The sequence below is a fragment of the Carassius carassius genome, chromosome 18, assembly GCF_963082965.1.
Source record: "Carassius carassius chromosome 18, fCarCar2.1, whole genome shotgun sequence".
Taxonomy (NCBI): domain Eukaryota; kingdom Metazoa; phylum Chordata; class Actinopteri; order Cypriniformes; family Cyprinidae; genus Carassius; species Carassius carassius.
Genome location: NC_081772.1, coordinates 9,100,734 through 9,121,489, shown reverse-complemented (window position 1 = coordinate 9,121,489; position 20,756 = coordinate 9,100,734). Strand labels below are relative to the sequence as shown.

Genomic DNA, 20,756 nt, shown 5'->3' with positions numbered 1-20,756 from the left:
TCCAGGCCTAAACCAAAGGGGTTCTTGTGGGTGTGTTTGGCACTCAGGCAGTACAGTAGACTATATTAGAGGCAATGTTGATGGCTGTCACATGTCAAATATATCAAGGTCAGAGATAAGTCCTCTCATTATGAGTGCTGTCAGCATGTATCTGGCCTGCTGTGGGGGGTTACGAGGAAGGGCATGTGTGCGAGGGGATGCTCCATGGATGGGGGAAGTTTTTTTTTTTTTTTTTTTTTAAAGACGGGGGGTTTTCACATACATGACTCCATATATAATTCATGTTGTTGTAGGAGGAAGGTACCAGTTTGAATTTAATTCCAGTTATGCTTCTGTTTTGGTTGTTAAATAATTCGGTTTCATAATACACATCCAAACAATGTGCGTTTTTAGAGGGCTTTGCGGTTGAGGCGGTATTTGCGTGTCGGCTGTTCAGTAGAGCTGAAAGAACATGGTTAGCCTCCCCCACCTGGCTGTCATCAGTCAACGTGTTTTGCAACATCTTTCTTTGAGAGCCGGTCCACTTTTTGAACTCTTGTGTGCATTTGTTTCGAGTCTTGTTGGAACATGTTTCGCCAAATGCATATTTTTGGGATACTTACAGTTTCAAGACCTAGCGCTGACACCGTTCCTTTGTAGGTTGTAATTAGTAGTTGTTTCCAACCTAAGGGATTGACTGTGGCCTAGAAAGTGTCTTCACTTGAGTACTGCAATGTATATATAGCCTTTTTGTGTCTTTCATTTATTCTTGCTGCTGAAAAATGGGGGTTTGTGGCAGCTTTAGACCATGACTGCTTTGTGTCATTGTATAAAGAGTTCACTTGAGTCAGAGTTCCAATATTTGATTCTCAACATGAATTTTGTTTTAACTTATGTCTATGACTTGTGTCTTGCTAAGCCAGACTATGAGTAAATGGCAAAACACTAGTCCAAAGCTTATTCTGGCCACGAGCTGCCCACTTAAATAAGAAAAGACCATCTGACTCACATGTAAAGAGACCAAACACAGTTTTTTTCTTTTGACCAAAAATAGATTATACTATAATAATATTTTGGTGTGGAAAAACAGTAAACATGTGCCGCTTTCTGTGAATGATTGTACAGAGAACACTGGGAAAACGTGCAATATGTGCATAGATTTATCTTACTTTTAAGTGCCTCAGAAAAACTAAATATATATTTATAAAAATATAACATTTATAAAATGTACAATATAAAGTCAGCATGAAATAAAAATTTACAAGGTATATTTTCTAAATACTTGTTATTTATTTTATTACAAAAAATGAAACCCTGCACATATAATTTTCTTTTTTACATTCTTATATTTGTATTCAAAATAGGGCTAAAATGATTAGTCAACATTATTGACAACGTCAACAATAAACTATTGTTGACAAATATATTTATTGTCGAAAAGTCATTTGTCATATGACTAATAATGTAAGGGCCTGCAGTAACAAGGTTCGACCAGTGAGGTGCTGTAGTGCAAGACTGTAATTCAGCCCTCCCAGCTGTAGTCCAATAGAAGAAGACATATGAGAAGTGCAAATGAAGCCAAAGCAGTAGTGTGGGAAAGTTGTATAAAACTACAAACAAACAAAAAAATGCTGTTAGGGGTTTAGCCTATGGATTAATCTGTGAAATAATCAACGAGTACTCGACTAATCGCTTCAATAATAATTAGATTAATCGATTTTCAAAACAGCACTAAATTAAAATGTCATAAACCTTTTGGTGAAATGACTGACTTCTCTCTGGTGGCTTCTTGAAGAATTTAATTTGCATAAAACCTGCCACTTTCTTACAGTTGACTGCAAGCTCACATTCAGATCTGATTTTGTTTTTTAAATGAAACAATAAATCAAAATGCCTTGTACATTCTTTAAAAATATCCTTTTTAATAGTCATGCTGTTTTGAAACAACATGAGGGTGAGTAAATGATGACAAATTAAATTAAAAGTGAACTATCCATTTATTCTCCTGTGAACAATACAGTGAGAAGCATTTGTGTATGGATCAAGTTACAAATTGCAGGTTAATAATAGGGTTTGATGTTTGCTTCAAATGGGAAACTACATTTGACAGACAGTGTCTAGCCCAAATTAAAATTTCACAGTGGCATGTTCCAGCGAAGTTGATCAGCAATTAAGATAATAACGGTTATGATGACAGTGATGATAATTTGAACATATTACATGGGTGGTGAAGTTCCCTGACTGCCTCCAGGGTTTTCAGTCAGTCAGTCGTGGTAGGAAACGTCCAGCAAGATTTCATTCACTCCTCTGTTCTGAGAAAATACAGTAGGATAGAGTTACATCTACCATGACATATTTTGCCAAAGGGAGGTGACTCTGTGGTATTATGTTGACTGAAAAACTAATGCTGTATTTTTAAGTCCCTTCCAATTGAGCGTAAGAGCAGGCAGTCTGTAGAAAACTTTCACAGCTCTTGTGTCAATGTCAAGTTGTTGGACGACTATGTGATCTTCTCTGAGGGATATGACCGTTCTGCTTTCCTGCTAAGTTGTCTGTATAACTGTTGGTTCTGAGAAATGGCAAAGCTATTTTTAATCACCTTGAGCCTCACATGAAACAATATCATACACTACCCTTATTTTGTTGACACATCCAGCTTCTGTGCACACTAAAAAATGTTGGCTTAAAAATAACCCAACCTGTAACCCAGCTATGGGTTGGTATAGCACCTTCCCATCTGTGGGTTATTTCAACCCAACCCATTGGGTTAAAATCCTGTTGGGTTAAAAGTTACCCAACAGTTAAGTTAATTATTTATATTAATTAACATCAGTATTTTTATTAAAAATGACTTAATACAACCATATTTTGAAACTACTTTGTTGTAAATTACAGATTTTATTTTAATATGCAAATAACACATTTACAAATATATTTTTAAAATATTTTATCTAAATGTACAAGAATGTGAAAAAAACAACTGACATTTTCAAGATGTACACAAACGTGCAAATACAGTTCACAGCTGTGGCTTAATGGTTAGAGAGTTGGACCTGTAACCCGAAAGTCACAGGTTTGAGTCTCGGTGCTGGCAGGAGTTGTATGTGGAGGGAATGAATGAACAGCGCTCTCTTCCACCCTCTATACCCATGGCTGAAGTGCCCTTGAGCAAGGCACTGAACCCCCGGTTGTTCTCCGGACGCTGGATATGGCTACCCAGTGCTCCGGGTGTGTGTTTACTTCTCACTGCTGTGTGTGTGCACGTGGATGGGTTAAATGCAGAGCACCAATTCCGAATATGGGTTACCATACTTGGCAAATATTACGACTTTCAAATAAAATGAACCTAACATATAATAATAAAACAAAAAATAATCATAAAATCAAGTAATAATAATAAAAATATACCAGCTGCTGGACCTACTGATGATCAATAAAATAAAAAAGTTTTTTACTGATTACAAAATACAAAGTTTTTAAGGAAGAGACAGTGTGCAGAAGAAACTATTAAAGACTGTGTGTTACAAAAACTCTCAAATATGAGCAAAGGGCTTTAGGTACTAGATGTCATATACAAAGAAAAGTTTGAAACACAGATCGACTGCTTGTAGTATCGTCTTCTGTTCCATCGTCTCCATGTTTAAAATAATAAAAACTTGGGAGGAGTTTTCCTTGTCACCAAGCACCAGGACATGTGGATTCTGGATTGTCTCATGATTCAAGTACAGCACTAATTAGTGCCAACCTTAAAAGAATAATAAAAAAAAAGTTCAGTTAACATGCATTGTGATGATATTTCATTGATACACTCACTTTACAAATGAGTGAATTTAAATGAGTTAAAAGCTATAGCGAATTTAAATTGGTTAAAGTGATAGTTCACCCATAAATTAAAATTCTGTCATAATTGTTTTTTTTTTATCTTCTTGGAACGATTTGTATTGTACAGCGTGTGTCTTCTACAAAATAAATAAAGGTGACTTGATTACACAGGGCACTGTAATTTTAAGTTTTGCTTTTACTTACAGGTTGAATGTCAATGAAGGACTGCTTCATTTCCGTGTATGATGTGCACACCAATTTTCCATAAATTTTACCACCCTTTACCCTTTGACTGATTTGGACTTGTAGGGAGGAACAAAAGTACACTGTAAATTAAAGGAAGCTTTGTTGGACAGAATGCAACAATACACTTATTTCACCTCATTTGTCTTTTTTCAAAATTTTTGGAAGTCATAGGTCTAAGTAAAATTGAAAACTTATGTATCATTAATTTAAATTGATTACTTACCTTGAAATGTTTCAATTAACAGGCAGAAATTCTATTTTTGCAATTTGTCCTTCACGAAAACGTCCATTGTCTAAAACATAAGTATAAAAATATTATTACAACACATTTAAAAAACATGTCAATCAATCTAGCTTCATAAGAGAAATTGCTGTAATTATAGGGTATTCTGATAGATGCATAACAATATTCAATATGAATAAACCATACAAATTATTACTGTACAATTAATTAGTGCTGGTGCACTGGTGCTGGTGGTGTTTTATGCCCCCCTCTTAAAGGTTGGTTGTAGGAGTAACATTAACGTTATGTAAATTTAGGGCACTGGTATAAATTTCCGCTGAAAGCGCGGATTGCCTCATGACTGCGCGCATTTTTTTTCGTCTGGGATTTAAACTTTTATAACAGAAAATTGCAGGTTCATTCAAACGGTTCTCGCGGAGTCTGTTGTCTGTCGCATGACTGATGTGTGAGCTCACAGCTCGCTCGAGCAGCTTCTTTCAGTGGTCCGATCCGATAAATAGTCCGTGTGGCTTTTCTAGCTTAATTCTTATGATTTCGTCAAACTTTCACATTTCACCAGACATTTTTATCAACTTTAGTTTTGCAGCTAATCTTTTAATGTATTTGTAATGATGAGCCAGAGACGTTCGGATCCAAATGCAGCGCTTTATTAAAGAATGGTCAAACAGGCAGAAATCAGGAATGGCGTCAGGTGTGTCAGGGATAACCAGAGTCGAAACCAGAAACAAGCAGAGATCGGGGCAGGCAGCAGAGAATCAGAGTCGGAGTAATCAGTCCGAAGATCAAACACGGGAATGACAAAACACAGGGAGAAACGCTCGGAAATGTTAGACAGGCTAGACAAGACTTCGCCTTGAGTGAGAGTGAGTGTGCTGCTTTTATGTGTGTGTGTAAATGAGGTGCAGGTGTGGCAAGGAAATTGGCTGATGAATGAGGTGCAGGTGTGGCAGGGTGATTGTGATGCAGTGACTCATGGGTAATGTAGTTCGGGTGTGGTGCAACAGTATGAGAGGTGCTAGTGTCCAAGTGACATCTGGTGGTTGATGGGTGGAATGGTCCTGAGTGGAGTGCCCTCTAATGAAGTTCATGGGCACTCCATCTAATAATCGTGACATAGCCCATAGGCCTGGCATAGGAAACAGGGGCCCGCCATGGGCTTAACTCGGGAACGGGAGCCCGCCATGGGCCTAACTCTGGAACAAGGGTCCACCAAGGCAGAGCAGGTGGCGTGGCAGCCCACCAGAGTGGAGCAGGTGGAGCTGGAGCCCACCAGGGAGGAGTAGAGGACCACCACAGCTGAGAAGATGGGACAGAAGCCCACCAGGGCGGAGCAGAGGACCACCACAGCTGAGAAGACGGGACAGAAGCCAACCAGGGCGGTGCAGAGGACCACCACAGCCGAGCAGACGGGACAGAAGCCCACCAGGGCGGTGCAGAGGACCACCACAGCCGAGCAGACGGGACAGAAGCCCACCAGGGCGGAGCAGAGGACCACCACAGCCGAGCAGACAGGACAGAAGCCCACCAGGGCGGAGCAGAGGACCACCACAGCCGAGCAGACGGGACAGAAGCCCACCAGGGCGGAGCAGAGGACCACCACAGCCGAGCAGACGGGACAGAAGCCCACCAGGGCGAAGCAGAGGACCACCACAGTGGAGTCGATGGCACCGGACCGCAAGTCTGCTCAGGTGGGACTGAAACAGAGAACATTGACAGGTTAATAGCGGCCTCCGTGGCCGTGATGAGATGGTAGCCTGGCCTCCTTGGCCATTACAGGGCAGGCGGTTAGTTCATGGAGGACCTCCGTGGCCATGACAGGACAGACAGAGAGTTGGTGGATGGTCTCCGTAGCCCAGACCAGAATGAATGAGAGCTCATTGACGGCCTCCCTGGCCGTGACCGGATAGGACGAGAGCTCTGAGATGTGACGAGGCTCTGGCAGTTCGGCTGAGATGTGACGAGGCTCTGGTAGATCTTTGGTGATTTGATTGGGTTCATGAAGATCATTGATGACTTGACTTTGCTCATGAAGATCATTAATGACTTGACTTTGCTCATGAAGATCGTTGGTGACTTGACTTTGCTCATGAAGATCGTTGGTGACTTGACTTGGTTCCTGAGGATCAACTGTGACTTGACTTAGTTCATGGAGGTTAATGGTGACTTGACTTTGCTCATGAAGATCATTGATGACTTGACTTTGCTCATGAAGATCATTGATGACTTGACTTTGCTCATGAAGATCATTGATGACTTGACTTTGCTCATGAAGATCATTGATGACTTGACTTTGCTCATGAAGATCATTGATGACTTGACTTAGTTCACGGAGGTTAATGGTGACTTGACTTTGCTCATGAAGATCGTTGATGACTTGATTTTGCTCATGAAGATCGTTGGTGACTTGACTTAGTACACGGAGGTTAATGGTGACTTGACTTTGCTCATGAAGGTTAATGGTGACTTGACTTTGCTCATGAAGGTTAATGGTGACTTGACTTTGCTCATGAAGATCGTTGGTGACTTGACTTTGCTCATGAAAATCGTTGGTGACTTGACTTGGTTCCTGAGGATCAACTGTGACTTGACTTAGTTCACGGAGGTTAATGGTGACTTGACTTTGCTCATGAAGATCGTTGATGACTTGACTTTGCTCATGAAGATCGTTGATGACTTGACTTTGCTCATGAAGATCGTTGGTGACTTGTCTTAGTTCACGGAGGTTAATGGTGACTTGACTTTGCTCATGAAGATCGTTGGTGACTTGACTTAGTTCACAGAGGTTAATGGTGACTTGACTTTGCTCATGAACGTTAATGTTGACTTGACTTTGCTCATGAAGGTTAATGGTGACTTGACTTTGCTCATGAAAATCGTTGGTGACTTGACTTGGTTCCTGAGGATCAACTGTGACTTGACTTAGTTCATGGAGGTAAATGGTGACTTGACTTTGCTCATGAAGATCATTGATGACTTGACTTTGCTCATGAAGATCATTGATGACTTGACTTTGCTCATGAAGATCATTGATGACTTGACTTTGCTCATGAAGATCATTGATGACTTGACTCTGTCTATGAAGAACACCAGTGACTAGCCTTGGCTCTGGAAAGTCCATGGTGACTAGCCCTGGCTCTGGAAAGTCCATGGTGACTAGCCCTGGCTCTGGAAAGTCCATGGTGACTAGCCCTGGCTCTGGAAAGTCCATGGTGACTAGCCCTGACTCTGGAAAGTCCATGGTGACTAGCCCTGACTCTGGAAAGTCCATGGTGACTAGCCCTGACTCTGGAAAGTCCATGGTGACTAGCCCTGACTCTGGAAAGTCCATGGTGACTAGCCCTGACTCTGGAAAGTCCATGGTGACTAGCCCTGACTCTGGAAAGTCCATGGTGACTAGCCCTGACTCTGGAAAGTCCATGGTGACTAGCCCTGACTCTGGAAAGTCCATGGTGACTAGCCCTGACTCTGGAAAGTCCATGGTGACTAGCCCTGACTCTGGAGAGTTCACTGGAACCTGACTAGCCCTGACTCTGGAGAGTTCACTGGAACCTGACTAGCCCTGACTCTGGAGAGTTCACTGGAACCTGACTAGCCCTGACTCTGGAGAGTTCACTGGAACCTGACTAGCCCTGACTCTGGAGAGTTCACTGGAACCTGACTAGCCCTGACTCTGGAGAGTTCACTGGAACCTGACTAGCCCTGACTCTGGAGAGTTCACTGGAACCTGACTAGCCCTGACTCTGGAGAGTTCACTGGAACCTGACTAGCCCTGACTCTGGAGAGTTCACTGGAACCTGACTAGCCCTGACTCTGGAGAGTTCACTGGAACCTGACTAGCCCTGACTCTGGAGAGTTCACTGGAACCTGACTAGCCCTGACTCTGGAGAGTTCACTGGAACCTGACTAGCCCTGACTCTGGAGAGTTCACTGGAACCTGACTAGCCCTGACTCTGGAGAGTTCACTGGAACCTGACTAGCCCTGACTCTGGAGAGTTCACTGGAACCTGACTAGCCCTGACTCTGGAGAGTTCACTGGAACCTGACTAGCCCTGACTCTGGAGAGTTCACTGGAACCTGACTAGCCCTGACTCTGGAGAGTTCACTGGAACCTGACTCGCCCTGACTCTGGAGAGTTCACTGGAACCTGACTCGCCCTGACTCTGGAGAGTTCACTGGAACCTGACTCGACTCTGGAGAGTTCACTGGAACCTGACTCGACTCTGGAGAGTTCACTGGAACCTGACTCGACTCTGGAGAGTTCACTGGAACCTGACTCGACTCTGGAGAGTTCACTGGAACCTGACTCGACTCTGGAGAGTTCACTGGAACCTGACTCGACTCTGGAGAGTTCACTGGAACCTGACCCGACTCTGGAGAGTTCACTGGAACCTGACCCGACTCTGGAGAGTTCACTGGAACCTGACCCGACTCTGGAGAGTTCACTGGAACCTGACCCGACTCTGGAGAGTTCACTGGAACCTGACTCGACTCATGAAATTTCACTGTTGTTTTACTTGACTTTTGGGTGTTAGTAGTGACTTGACCTGACTCTGGAAAGTCGACGGGGCTGGCGGCCATGACGTGAGTGAGTCCAGGGTCGTGTGCCTCTGCGACACCCACAGTGAATGTTGAGCCAACAATCAGCAGTGCATAGTCCATAAACTGACTAAGAGATGAGCGGGGACCCTCACTGATTACTCGTGACCTTAGTGGTTCATTTAGCCCATCACAAAAAAAGTCAATCAGCACAAAATCCGGCAGATCAGAGAAAAAGGTGAGGCCTAAGTACTCTTGTACATATTCCTCGAGTGATCCAGTGCCCTGCTTGAGGGCTAATAGGCTTGCCATCTCCATACCTGACCAGTGTCCACACAAAAAGCTGCTGGATCCTGAGTGGCGAAGTCTTCTGTAATGATGAGCCAGAGACGTTCGGATCCAAATGCAGCGCTTTATTAAAGAATGGTCAAACAGGCAGAAATCAGGAATGGCGTCAGGTGTGTCAGGGATAACCAGAGTCGAAACCAGAAACAAGCAGAGATCGGGGCAGGCAGCAGAGAATCAGAGTCGGAGTAATCAGTCCGAAGATCAAACACGGGAATGACAAAACACAGGGAGAAACGCTCGGAAATGTTAGACAGGCTAGACAAGACTTCGCCTTGAGTGAGAGTGAGTGTGCTGCTTTTATGTGTGTGTGTAAATGAGGTGCAGGTGTGGCAAGGAAATTGGCTGATGAATGAGGTGCAGGTGTGGCAGGGTGATTGTGATGCAGTGACTCATGGGTAATGTAGTTCGGGTGTGGTGCAACAGTATGAGAGGTGCTAGTGTCCAAGTGACATCTGGTGGTTGATGGGTGGAATGGTCCTGAGTGGAGTGCCCTCTAATGAAGTTCATGGGCACTCCATCTAATAATCGTGACAGTATTAATGATGGCGAACAAACAGGAATACGATTCCTCTCTGGGGGAAACAAACGGACTAAAGGGACTAGTCGCTGACTGGACCTTTAAAATTTTAACCGGAGTGAAGCGGGAAACATATTTAACCCAACAGTTGGGTTATAACTAAAAATAACCCAACGACGAAAAAAAAAATGACCCAACAAATTTTAAGATAACCCAACACATTGACCCAATATGTGTAACCCAACGGTTACGTAAAAAAAAAAAAACCCAACGTTTTTTACTGTGTGGACAGGCTCTACTGATGTACAAGTCTTGGGTTAAAGTAGTAGTTCACCCATAAATGAAAATTCTGTCATCATTTACTCACCCTCATGGCGTACTTCTGTAGAATGCCAATATTTATAGCTGTATGTCCCATCTGCTTTTTTCCATTTAATGAAGGTGAATGGCAACCAAGGCTGCCATGTGAGATTTTTAGTGACTTACAACTGTTCTTCACAGAAATCAGTCTTTTGGTTTCAGTAGACTTGGACTATGATGCTATAAGGTTATTATTATTTTATTAAGTAGGGTTGCACAAAAAAAAAAATAATGAAATCTCAAAATATGTTTTAGTGTGTACACCTGTGTTCTTTTACGTGTTTTCAGCATCCTAGATGGGCTTGCATTGAAAGCTGCTCCACACAAACTCACTTCTGCTTGGTTTGGGTTGCTTAAACTTATAATGTGCATTGAAAATGCAATCTGTTTTTCACTTGAGACTTTAGGCATGATGTTAATGATAAAATCAGCAGGTTAGCACATCTGTTTCTTTCATTTTGTGTGGGTCTTTGAATGCAGGGCACATGGTGTTCACATGGTGTTCTTTTTAAAGGTGAATGTTGCTTGTTGTATTTTAACTTCATTTTACTTGGTGCAGTAGCATCTGTGTATTTTTGTAAATGGAAAAAGTAGGGGATTGCTGTGCTGGATCATGCTACAAAATGGGTCATGCGATTGCTGGTGCACAGAGAGCTGCAGGGACCAGAAATGCAGTAAAGGGTAACACACGTTTTTGACGTGTTTACCATCACATGTCATCATCTCCGTCTTTTGTGTGCAGAGTTTCTGTTTATGTCATTTGTCACATAACCTTCCTGCATTCAGTACATTTTTTGAATAGCTGCCTGTGCTAAAAGGCCTGTTTGTTTTGCACTCTTGCTCTATTAATGCAAGTACAGCATGATGCATCCGTTTCTATGTCTAATGGCCGATTCTTCACCTACCTCGTCTGTTTACATTTGTTTTTTGATGAACATTAGCACAGGAGCCCTGAAACATCCAAGAGCTTTGTTCATCCTGAGAGCTCTTCTTCTGGCTTGTATTTTGGGGATATCCTGTTTGTGCGTTGCAGTGGTTTAGACAAATGTCTTGTCTGACACAAGCCAAGCTATCATGCTTCAATGGCAATAGGGGATGCTTTAGGGGTGGTGTATATTGCTTTGGGAGTTTGGGCGTCGTGGGTGCTCACTCTAGCATTAAACACAATTTATCGCCCCATTGCATGTTTATGTAGTATGAAAGTGATTCTCAGGCATGTTTATGTATGTTTGGTACTTATTAATGATTTAATGCTTTTTCCTGTCCTCATGTAGGGTTTCATATATCACCCCCTGCTAACTACATGGTACTATGAGCCATGACTTTGCCTTAGGGATTGAAAGCACCCATGACTTTCTTTTATTCATTAGATATCCTGCCACCTTGTTTAATAACACAGGCTGCCATTGCATGTATGAAAGGGATCCCCTGTTCTGGATCCTTCATTCTGTAAATGTAATTTATTCAGTCTGTTGGGACTCGTCTTATTTATGGCTGTTATTAGCTGCAGCAGTTTTGATGTGCTGGGAATTTCAGATTAAGCAAAATATTAAGGAATTGGCAGGCCATATTCATATAGTAAGTAAAAAAAGAACAAAAACAAATAAATTATGGTTTTATTATTAGTAGTAAATCTGTTCTTTTAGACAAATAAATTATTATTGTATTTTTCGAAATTCTGTTCAATTTTTCGTTTCTTTTTTTATATACATTTTACAATAATGTGGTTAATGTGAATTATTTTGGTCATGATAATCGAAGAGTGGAAATCTGATATTGTTAGAGCATATTAATTTTTCATATTAAACTCAATTTCTATATTATGTTTGTATGTGTGTGTTTTTGTGGATTATATTATATGAATAGTTTTGTATTTTCTTATATAATTTTTTTTGCCTGAAATATGGTTTAAACTAATAATAATAATACAATTTTTTTTCTTGAGTATTCAATAATTTAGACATTGTAATTGTGTTTCATTTTTTTCTTTTTCTTTTAGGCCTTTCACAATTTTTATTCATAGAGACCATGTGAGAGACAATGGGAAATGAAGATAACATTCAATTGAATTAAATATATATTATATATATATAAAATTATTATTATTATTATTATTTTTCATAGACACCATGTGAGTGACAATGTGAATTGAAGATAAAATTGTTGTAGGCTTTCCAAAGACCAATTGGTCAAATCATTAAACCTTATAAGTTAATAAAGTTATTGAAATAAAATGTTTAGAAAATTTCGGTTGACTTGGTTAAAACCTTTCTGTGTGTGCGTGTCAGAGAGGGCTACAAAAGTGTCTGCTGTGTTCTTATTGAATGTAAATATTGAAGCATATTTCACATGACACCTATGTTGTAAAGTAGAATTTCATTATGATGTTTCACTGTTTGCATTAGCATAGCCTCTGCTTCTTAAAGTTGCAGAGGCCTGAGCGCATTGTGATTGTCATAACTGTGCATTTGTGTTAATACTCTCAATGCCTTATTAGCCTCTCTGGTTACGGCAGAGGAAGGCCATCCTCAGGTCTTTTAGCTCCAGGAGCTGAGACGTGTTCTTCTGGAAGCAGCATTTTTGCGTTGTTACCTCACTGTGGCCGTAAATAATCTCTATTATGGCTTCCAGATGTCCCCCTGCCAGAGGAGTGGATGTGGGAACACACACTCAAGGCCTAGTATTCCTCTTTGCATCTTTCTTTGCTCACATGCCTGTCCCCCACATACAGCAGGGAGGGCAGATGTACACAAGCACGCACAGATTCTCACAAGCACTGTGTCACGCACACCCTTAACCAGTCTGTTAGGAGACGCGAAGATGGGACGTGTTTTTCCAGTCCCACAATGCCAATAAGTTTAGGTTGACACTTTCTTTTAAAGCCTCAGTATTCTTATTTTGCATATATGTTGTCCCTTTGTACCAGGCTTAAGAACTGAAACTAAAACTTTAGCTACTAAAATAGAAATTTAAAAAACATAAAAAAATATGTATTATTATTATTATTATTATTATATGTATTAACACAAAAATAAAATATGTATGTATGTATGTATGTATTTGTATGTATGTATATATATATATATATATATATATATATATATATATATATGCATATAAACTTATTTTCATTTATTTTAGTACTTCGTTAAAAAGTTGTTAGTATTATTAAAATACATTTTTATAAAATGTATAAAATAAGATTTATAAAAACTATAGAGAGATATTAAAAATTATGAAAATACACAAATTACTAAAACCTCAAAATCTAATTCGTAATATAAAAAACTTGATTAAAAATTGAGCAGATGATACTAAAAAAAACCTGATTTGTACAACCTCACTAATACCAAATATCCTTTAAAGGATCATAAAAAGCCCTACAGTGAACAATGTGGCGAAGAAGTTTACATTTACAGCACTGCAGATTACCTCACTCTCATTTGTCATGGCAACTGTTGCTATGTTTGGCATGCCCGTGTTCTTTTATTAGGTTTTCAGGTGAGTGATACTGTATAGCTATTGTTCTGCTAACGAAATTGAACAAGAGAAGCATCGCTAAAGCTAATATTGTTAACCAACTGATACTTAGATACAAAGGGTTGAGCTGGCTTTATGATAATGCACAGGTATCGGATGGATTTCTCCATGCATGGGCCCCTCGCTCGGTCTCTGTTTATTAGTTTTTACTCTCTAAAGAGCCTTGCAGGTCCCATTATGATGTGGGTAGTGGCGATTCATTCTTGTGAATTGTTTATTATTCAGTTGTTGTTCTGCAGTCCATGCTGCCTGTGGAACAGAGGCGTCTTTTAGGACTCTAGTGGTTGTTGGTTACGAGTGTTATGCCTGATTGTATGTAGTCAATGGTGTGTATGATGTAAAGCATGACTTCCACTGCAGTGTCACAATTATTTTAACATGTGGCCGCCGTTTACTCATGTCAAAACTGTTTCTTAGGGGTCAAGCGTGGCTGATTCTATCCAGGGATGTCTGAGGTCATTTTTATTCATTCTCAGTGGTTAGGCTGGGCTGTATGAAGTTGATACATCCAGTCAGAATTTAGCATATGAATTTTATGGTTTTCTATTTAATATATATGTTTTGCATAATGTTTCATAATGTTCAAATTTTTTATCTGATGACAGACTTACAATTATCTATAGGCTTGTAACCATCAAGTTCCAAAAAAAAAAAATCAATCAAATGATTTATGTCTTTATAAGTATACCTTTTATAAGTATTTTTATTTAAATAGGTTATCCAAAAATTGCCATTGGAACGTGTCTATTTAATCTTAATTTAAATATGATTCATATAAGATTTAGATAACTAAATTAAGTTGAATTATATAGTATTCATTATAATTATATATTAATTAATTAATTAATTAATTAATAATTATATAGTACTATTATTCTTTGTTTATTAATTAATGTATATGTGATTTATTTTTAGAAATCATATTTCCAGCAAAAAATGAATAAGTATAAACTTATAATATAAAATAGTATTATTTATTTATAAAATGACTCCTATTGTGCTGTAACACTTTGTTCATAGTACCTACTCAATAGTGTTTACACTTTGCTGGTATTATTAGCATGTTTTTAGCTGTCAGCAGGGTGTGTGATAGAGTAGCTGCTGCTGATATGAGACTGTGACAACTGTTAGATTAGCAGAGCGTCAGTGCTTAAGTGTAATTACAGTAGTAATGTGGAGCAGTTCTGATGATACGTCATGACCTGGCTGGGTAATGAAGGCCTGCTGGGAACAAAATGCCTTGGAGCCACCAATTGTACCTTGGTGATCTACCAACTTATTTGCTCTGAAAGGCATGATGCTGTAACTACAACAGAGTAATGACCCCTTAAATAGAATTAGAATATTGTGTGGAAACATTTTATTTATTCTTAGTTTATATTATTAGATAGTGAAAATAACTAGATTTTTAAGAAAGAAATTGCAGAGTGCTAAAGTGCTTTCGTGTTCTGGATGGTTGTTGTCTTAAAACCTTTAATAACAATACTTTGTCAAATATTGAGATATTGTACATTTCCAAGGAGTTCTTACGGTGTTCGGTCAATCACTAGTATGCACTGGGTCAGTTGGCCAATCGGAGCAGACTGCGCTTGTCGGAAGGAGGGACTTTGTAGAGAACAACGCGTTTAAGAGAGGACCTAAAATAATGTACAGTATTTGAAAAAGAATGTTAAAGCATGTCGACATATTATGTTACACCAAATACTCAAAATAATGATCTTTTAAAAAGCATCATATGACCCCTTTAATGAAATTTTTTGTAATTTTTGTTGGTAAAAAGTTTTCACCCCAAGCTGTTACTGGGGTGGTACCTTTTCACAATGTGACAGTGTGCTGTTGCTAAAAAGTTGGCAACAGAACACCTCAGTGATGTGTATGAGAGCCATTAGATGAGGTCGAATTTTGTAAAAAGATGTTTTAGGAAGGTCAAGCTTACCTCATTCTGAAATGTTAAGTTTAGAGCTGCATAGACTGATGATGGCAGGTGTGGGAGGCGTGTTTATACTCTTGTTGAGGATAAACATGGCAGACTTTTATCCTTATCGCACTGCGGTTGAGATCATCCCCTCTTCTGGGAATAACACACGCACCACATTGATGCAGTGGAAGATTTCAGTATTTTACGTAATATTTACAAAAGAATGTTTCAAATAATAGTTAATTTGAAAATGAATTTTATTCGACACAAATCATTTTTTTCCAGCATTGTTTTTTAATAAATAAATATATTGGCAATAACTGTTCAAAATGTTAAGATTTTTGAAAGGTTTTTATGCTCATTAGGGCTCCATTTATTTTATTTTTAAAAACAGTAATACTGTGAAATACTATTATTATTATAATTTTTTTTATATTTTAATAAAATGAAAACGATAATTTATTCATGTGATGGCAAATCTGAATTTTCTGCATTCATTACTCAATTAATCAGTCTCATATGATCATTTAGAAATCATTCTAATATGCTGATTTAGTGCAATCAGTGTTGAAAACACAAAATATTTTTGTGATAATTTTTTTCAGTATTATTTAATGAATGGAAACTTTCTATTTCATAATTGATCTGAAATAGAAAATATTTTGTAACATTATGAATACCTTTAACTGTCACTTTTGATTAATTCAATGCTGAATAAAAGTATAATATTTCTTTTAAAATCTTTCTGACCCCAACCTTTTGTAGTGTATTTGGTTTTTAGTTTTTGACTTTCTTTTTATTATTGTTTTATTTATTTATTTCTGTTTTACTGATTTTGTCCCTTTTAATATCTACAGCCAAACCTTTTACATCCAAGGTGAAACAGATGCGCTTGCACAAGGAAGATTTCGAGATCCTGAAGGTGATTGGACGGGGAGCGTTTGGAGAGGTATTTATTGTTTTGACTACATTTGGTACATTCTATTGTTGTTGTTTTTTATTCCATAAGAGCCCCTTTGCATTATTAGTTAATATACTGCTTAACCCGCAAGCACAGGTATGTTGCAGGGTAAGGAACTTCTTCATGCTGTACTTCTGAGAGCCCGAGGCAGTTAATGTTCTTTTGTATTGACAGATGTGTGATGTAGTCACTGGGGAATGTGTGGTGTAAAGGTAGGCCAGGAAACCTTAGGTTACTCAGTGAGGCTTGGCTGTTCAGAATGCCACATGAAGTGGGAATATTGGATTGGAGCCATGTTTAAAATCCCCAGCAAATGGTTTATGAAATTTGTATTTAGGTTTTATTTTCGCAGTGACTGAGCACTTGGACGTTTCCAAGTTGAGTTCAAGGAATAGTTCACCCAAAAATAAAAATACTCACCCTTTTTGTAACCAGTGCGGCTCCTTTTCTTCCACAGAATACAAAAAGTTAATATTCAAGGAATATTTTTGCAGCTCTGAAAGTGAAAGTGAGGTGATGTGTAGCCAAGTATTGTGACCCATACTCGGAATTTGTGCTCTGCATTTAACCCATCCAAAGTGCACACACACAGCAGTGAGTAGAGAACAAACACCCACAAACACAAACACTGTGAACACACACCCGGAGCAGTGGGCAGATTTTTTTTGTGGCATCCAGGGAGCATTTTGGGGTCGTGGTATTGAGGGCGGAAAAGAGCGCTGGTCATTCAATCCCCCCACCGACAATTCCTGTCTGAACAGAGACTCGAACCCACAACCTTTGGGTTACAAGTCTGACTCTCTTAGGCCATGACTTGAAACATTGTGTACAAGTTGTACAGACTGATGATGATTTTCTGATCATTTTATGGTACCCCCCCCCCCCCCCCCCCATTTATGCTTGAAAGCTTTAGTCCACATTCAGGAAGTAACCAGCATATTATTAGACGTTTCTCCTTATGTTTTCCATAAAAAAAAGAAAGTCATATGGTTTCGGGAGCGACAGGATAGTGAGTAAATGATGACCAAATTTTCCTTTAGCTAATCCTTTGACATACAGATCTGCTTTAAACAACTATGTCTGTAAAAAGACTGGATTGGGTGGATGGAAATACATCAAAGATCCTTGAGATTAAAGTAGGTTTTAAAGGGCAATGTGTCAGTCCGTCGGTTTTTCTGCATTTGTCAATGTCTGGTGAGCTATGATTCATCTGCACCCTCCTCAATGGGAACGTTTTCATCTGACACACCACTCGACAGGGTTTCCAGTCTAGCGTCTGCTAACTTCAGTCCAACTGGAATCAACAGCTCATGGAAAGCTAGCAGAAAGTCTGTTCTGCTTGATGTGCGCCTGTTTCCAAAATAACACCAGAAAGGAAGCCATGCAGCTGTGAGAAAATGTGCAAAGGAACAGATTGAGGATAGGTCACACACTTTCATCTCCTGATGGATCAGGATAGGCTTGGGCGAAGAGAAGAAGGGCAAATGACAACATTTCCTGTGGAGACTGCTGAGCCAGTAGCTGCTACTGAATTAAAAAAATAAAATAAAAATAACAGCTGTCCTTATATTTTAACATAATTACTTTATTTTTTTGCATGGTGCATTTGCATTGTCACATTTAAATGCCACTTACTGTAATGCATTTTTTTAATTAAAATGTTTAAATACTAGAAATATTTGTAGAGTGTACTCTACAGTAAGCACTATAGCATACTATGAGCGTATATTATATTAGTGTTTGATTTATTGAATTCAGTTTGTGCTGATAAAAAACAACAACAAAAAGACAGGATGGAAATGTGTGACTGTCATAAAAAATATCACAATGGTCCTATAAATAAATAGAAAAAAAGAAAGAAAGAAAGAAAGAACTGTCTCATAAATAAGAGACCATTCAAGTACTGAGACATGTAGCCCTCTCGCAGAGTTGTGTGTATTTTTTTTTAATATGAACAGACCCACACATTTCTATGAGAGTGCTGCATGTTTCAGTAGTTTTCCTGGTCTTGTAGTGTATGAGTTGATGTGTAGGGTGCAGAAAAGGGGAATCTCTGAAGATGTCATCACATGCTTGATGACAGCAAGCGAAGAGCAAAGAACTTTGAAGGAGCCTCTTCTATCATCAATGTCAGAGCCAAAAACAGAGTGCTCCTTCTGGATCAAGTCACTAAACATTGCCAGAACATTGTTATGTTCTCTGATCATCATTTAATAGAGTGAAGACATCACACATCAAGGCAGATGCTAGATAAGATCATAAGAAGTTCACTTTCCTAGCACTGTGATTTCATGACATTCACACGCATCTGATTTATATTTGTATTTGAACTTTTGATTGAATTTGCAGTTTACTGTCAGACTGACATTAATAATGTTATTATTATTTTAATAGATGCTGTTCCTTAAATGCTGTTTATCAAAAAATCCTGAAAAAAAGGGTACTGCAGGAGTACATTTCTTCAAAGTTGAATTTAATTATTTAATAGGTTTAAGGTTTTACTTGCAATAAGATTCTGCAGACTTGACCCCAGTAGAGATGTACAAATCTGGTATTATATATATATCTTCTCATAATCTGCTGTACTTTTCTTCAATGAATGAATAGCAATGCCTTTAAGCGAGCTGAGTAACACTTTTATGAATGCCAATAAAAACACTGTTTCCAGGTCAAATGATGTTCATCAGGACTGATGTTCTCGTCCTCCTTACAGGTTGCTGTAGTAAAGGTGAAAAATGCAGACAAAGTATTTGCCATGAAGATTCTCAACAAATGGGAAATGCTTAAAAGGGCTGAGGTGAGCTGATGTTTTTACAGACATCTCTTCCTTTTATTCAGCAGATTTGGTTCAAACCAAACTGCTTTAGCTGCAAATAACAGTAATGGTTTTCTCAAGACTGATTTTTATATCATGTACAACTCTTGATGCAGTTAGCATCAGTCTTTATCATTCAGATGATGGTTTTCTTTGACATTTTACCCCTTTTTTTCAGACTGCATGTTTTCGGGAGGAACGGGACGTGCTGGTGAACGGGAACAGTCAGTGGATCACGACGTTACACTATGCTTTCCAGGATGAGAACAACTTGGTGTGTGAGAACTCTCAAGCTCACATTGGGTCTGATTCACGTTCACTTGATAAGGTTCTGAGAAGGAGATAATGTAATGATCATTAATCATTGCTTACAGAGTTTCAAGGGACACTGTTGTATAGCAGACTATATATTTATCTGTGCTGTGCTGTATATAGTGTGACTGGAGAAGAGGGGCTCTAATATGAATTATCATTTTGAGTTCAGGTTCATGAGTGGGAGTGTGAATGAATGAAACTGGAGGAAGAGAACGCTAAATAGGTTTTGAATGAAAGAATGTCATGGATAATTGAGATGGGATGGGTTAATCCAAGGGTAAAGGAAATTTAAAAGATGTAGACTGCCTGTGATTGATATCCTTGTTTCCCATTATTTTTGTTTCTTTACTTCTGTCTTATTCACTTCCTGTTTTTCTCTCCTTCCAGTACCTGGTGATGGACTACTATGTAGGGGGAGACCTGTTGACTCTGCTCAGTAAATTTGAAGATCGTTTGCCTGAGGACATGGCCAAGTTCTATCTGGCCGAAATGGTCTTGGCTGTTGACTCTGTGCATAAGCTACATTATGTTCACAGGTGGGTCTCGACTCTTTAAACTAGGGTTGTTAATCAGTTAAAAATGTGACTGAATTAAATGCTCACTGATTAATCAAATTAATGACACATGTCACTATTTGCTGAACCCCCAAATTATGATAATTTAAAGACATCATTGTGGCAGACATAAGCATTGAATAGATATTAAAAAGTGGCTTTAGAAGTCAATTTATTACTTTTTTGTTTCCATATCAATAAATGTATAATCCTTTCACTGACCTACTGTACACAGCAATCCATTTTGTAACCTGATTTGCTTGTAAAACTCTTTTATTTATAGAAAATATTTTTTTTTATGACATTTGAAAGCAGATGCCTTGTTAACCAGCCAAAACATGTTTGAAACCAGATGTTTGGGTGAGGTGTATTAAATAGTTAATGCCATGACCTTATTTTCTAGTTAGTTACAGGTAGTATTAGAGGGAGGGACATTCTCATTATAGAGAGAATTTGATTGGATGAAAATCTGTGTAGTGCAACACGAGTCATCAGTATTTTGGTCTGTTTTCACAAAAAAAGATTGTAAATGAAAAAAAAACAGCTTTAAGTCAGTTTTTGTCAATCTTTAGGAGGACGGTACTATTCAAGGGTTTGGGAC

General features: G+C 38.9%; 1 protein-coding gene across 2 annotated transcripts in view; it reads left to right on the top strand.

The window, feature by feature from the left end:
- The window catches only part of LOC132092291 (serine/threonine-protein kinase MRCK alpha-like), a 56,629-nt gene that overhangs the window by 10,877 nt on the left and 24,996 nt on the right, over nucleotides 1-20,756 (top strand). For both annotated transcript variants that reach the window (XM_059498463.1, XM_059498462.1), the window contains exons 2-5: nucleotides 16,368-16,459; nucleotides 19,185-19,268; nucleotides 19,465-19,560; nucleotides 19,989-20,137. In XM_059498463.1, coding sequence (XP_059354446.1) covers nucleotides 16,368-16,459; nucleotides 19,185-19,268; nucleotides 19,465-19,560; nucleotides 19,989-20,137 — 421 coding nt within the window. The remainder of the gene's footprint in view (nucleotides 1-16,367; nucleotides 16,460-19,184; nucleotides 19,269-19,464; nucleotides 19,561-19,988; nucleotides 20,138-20,756) is intronic.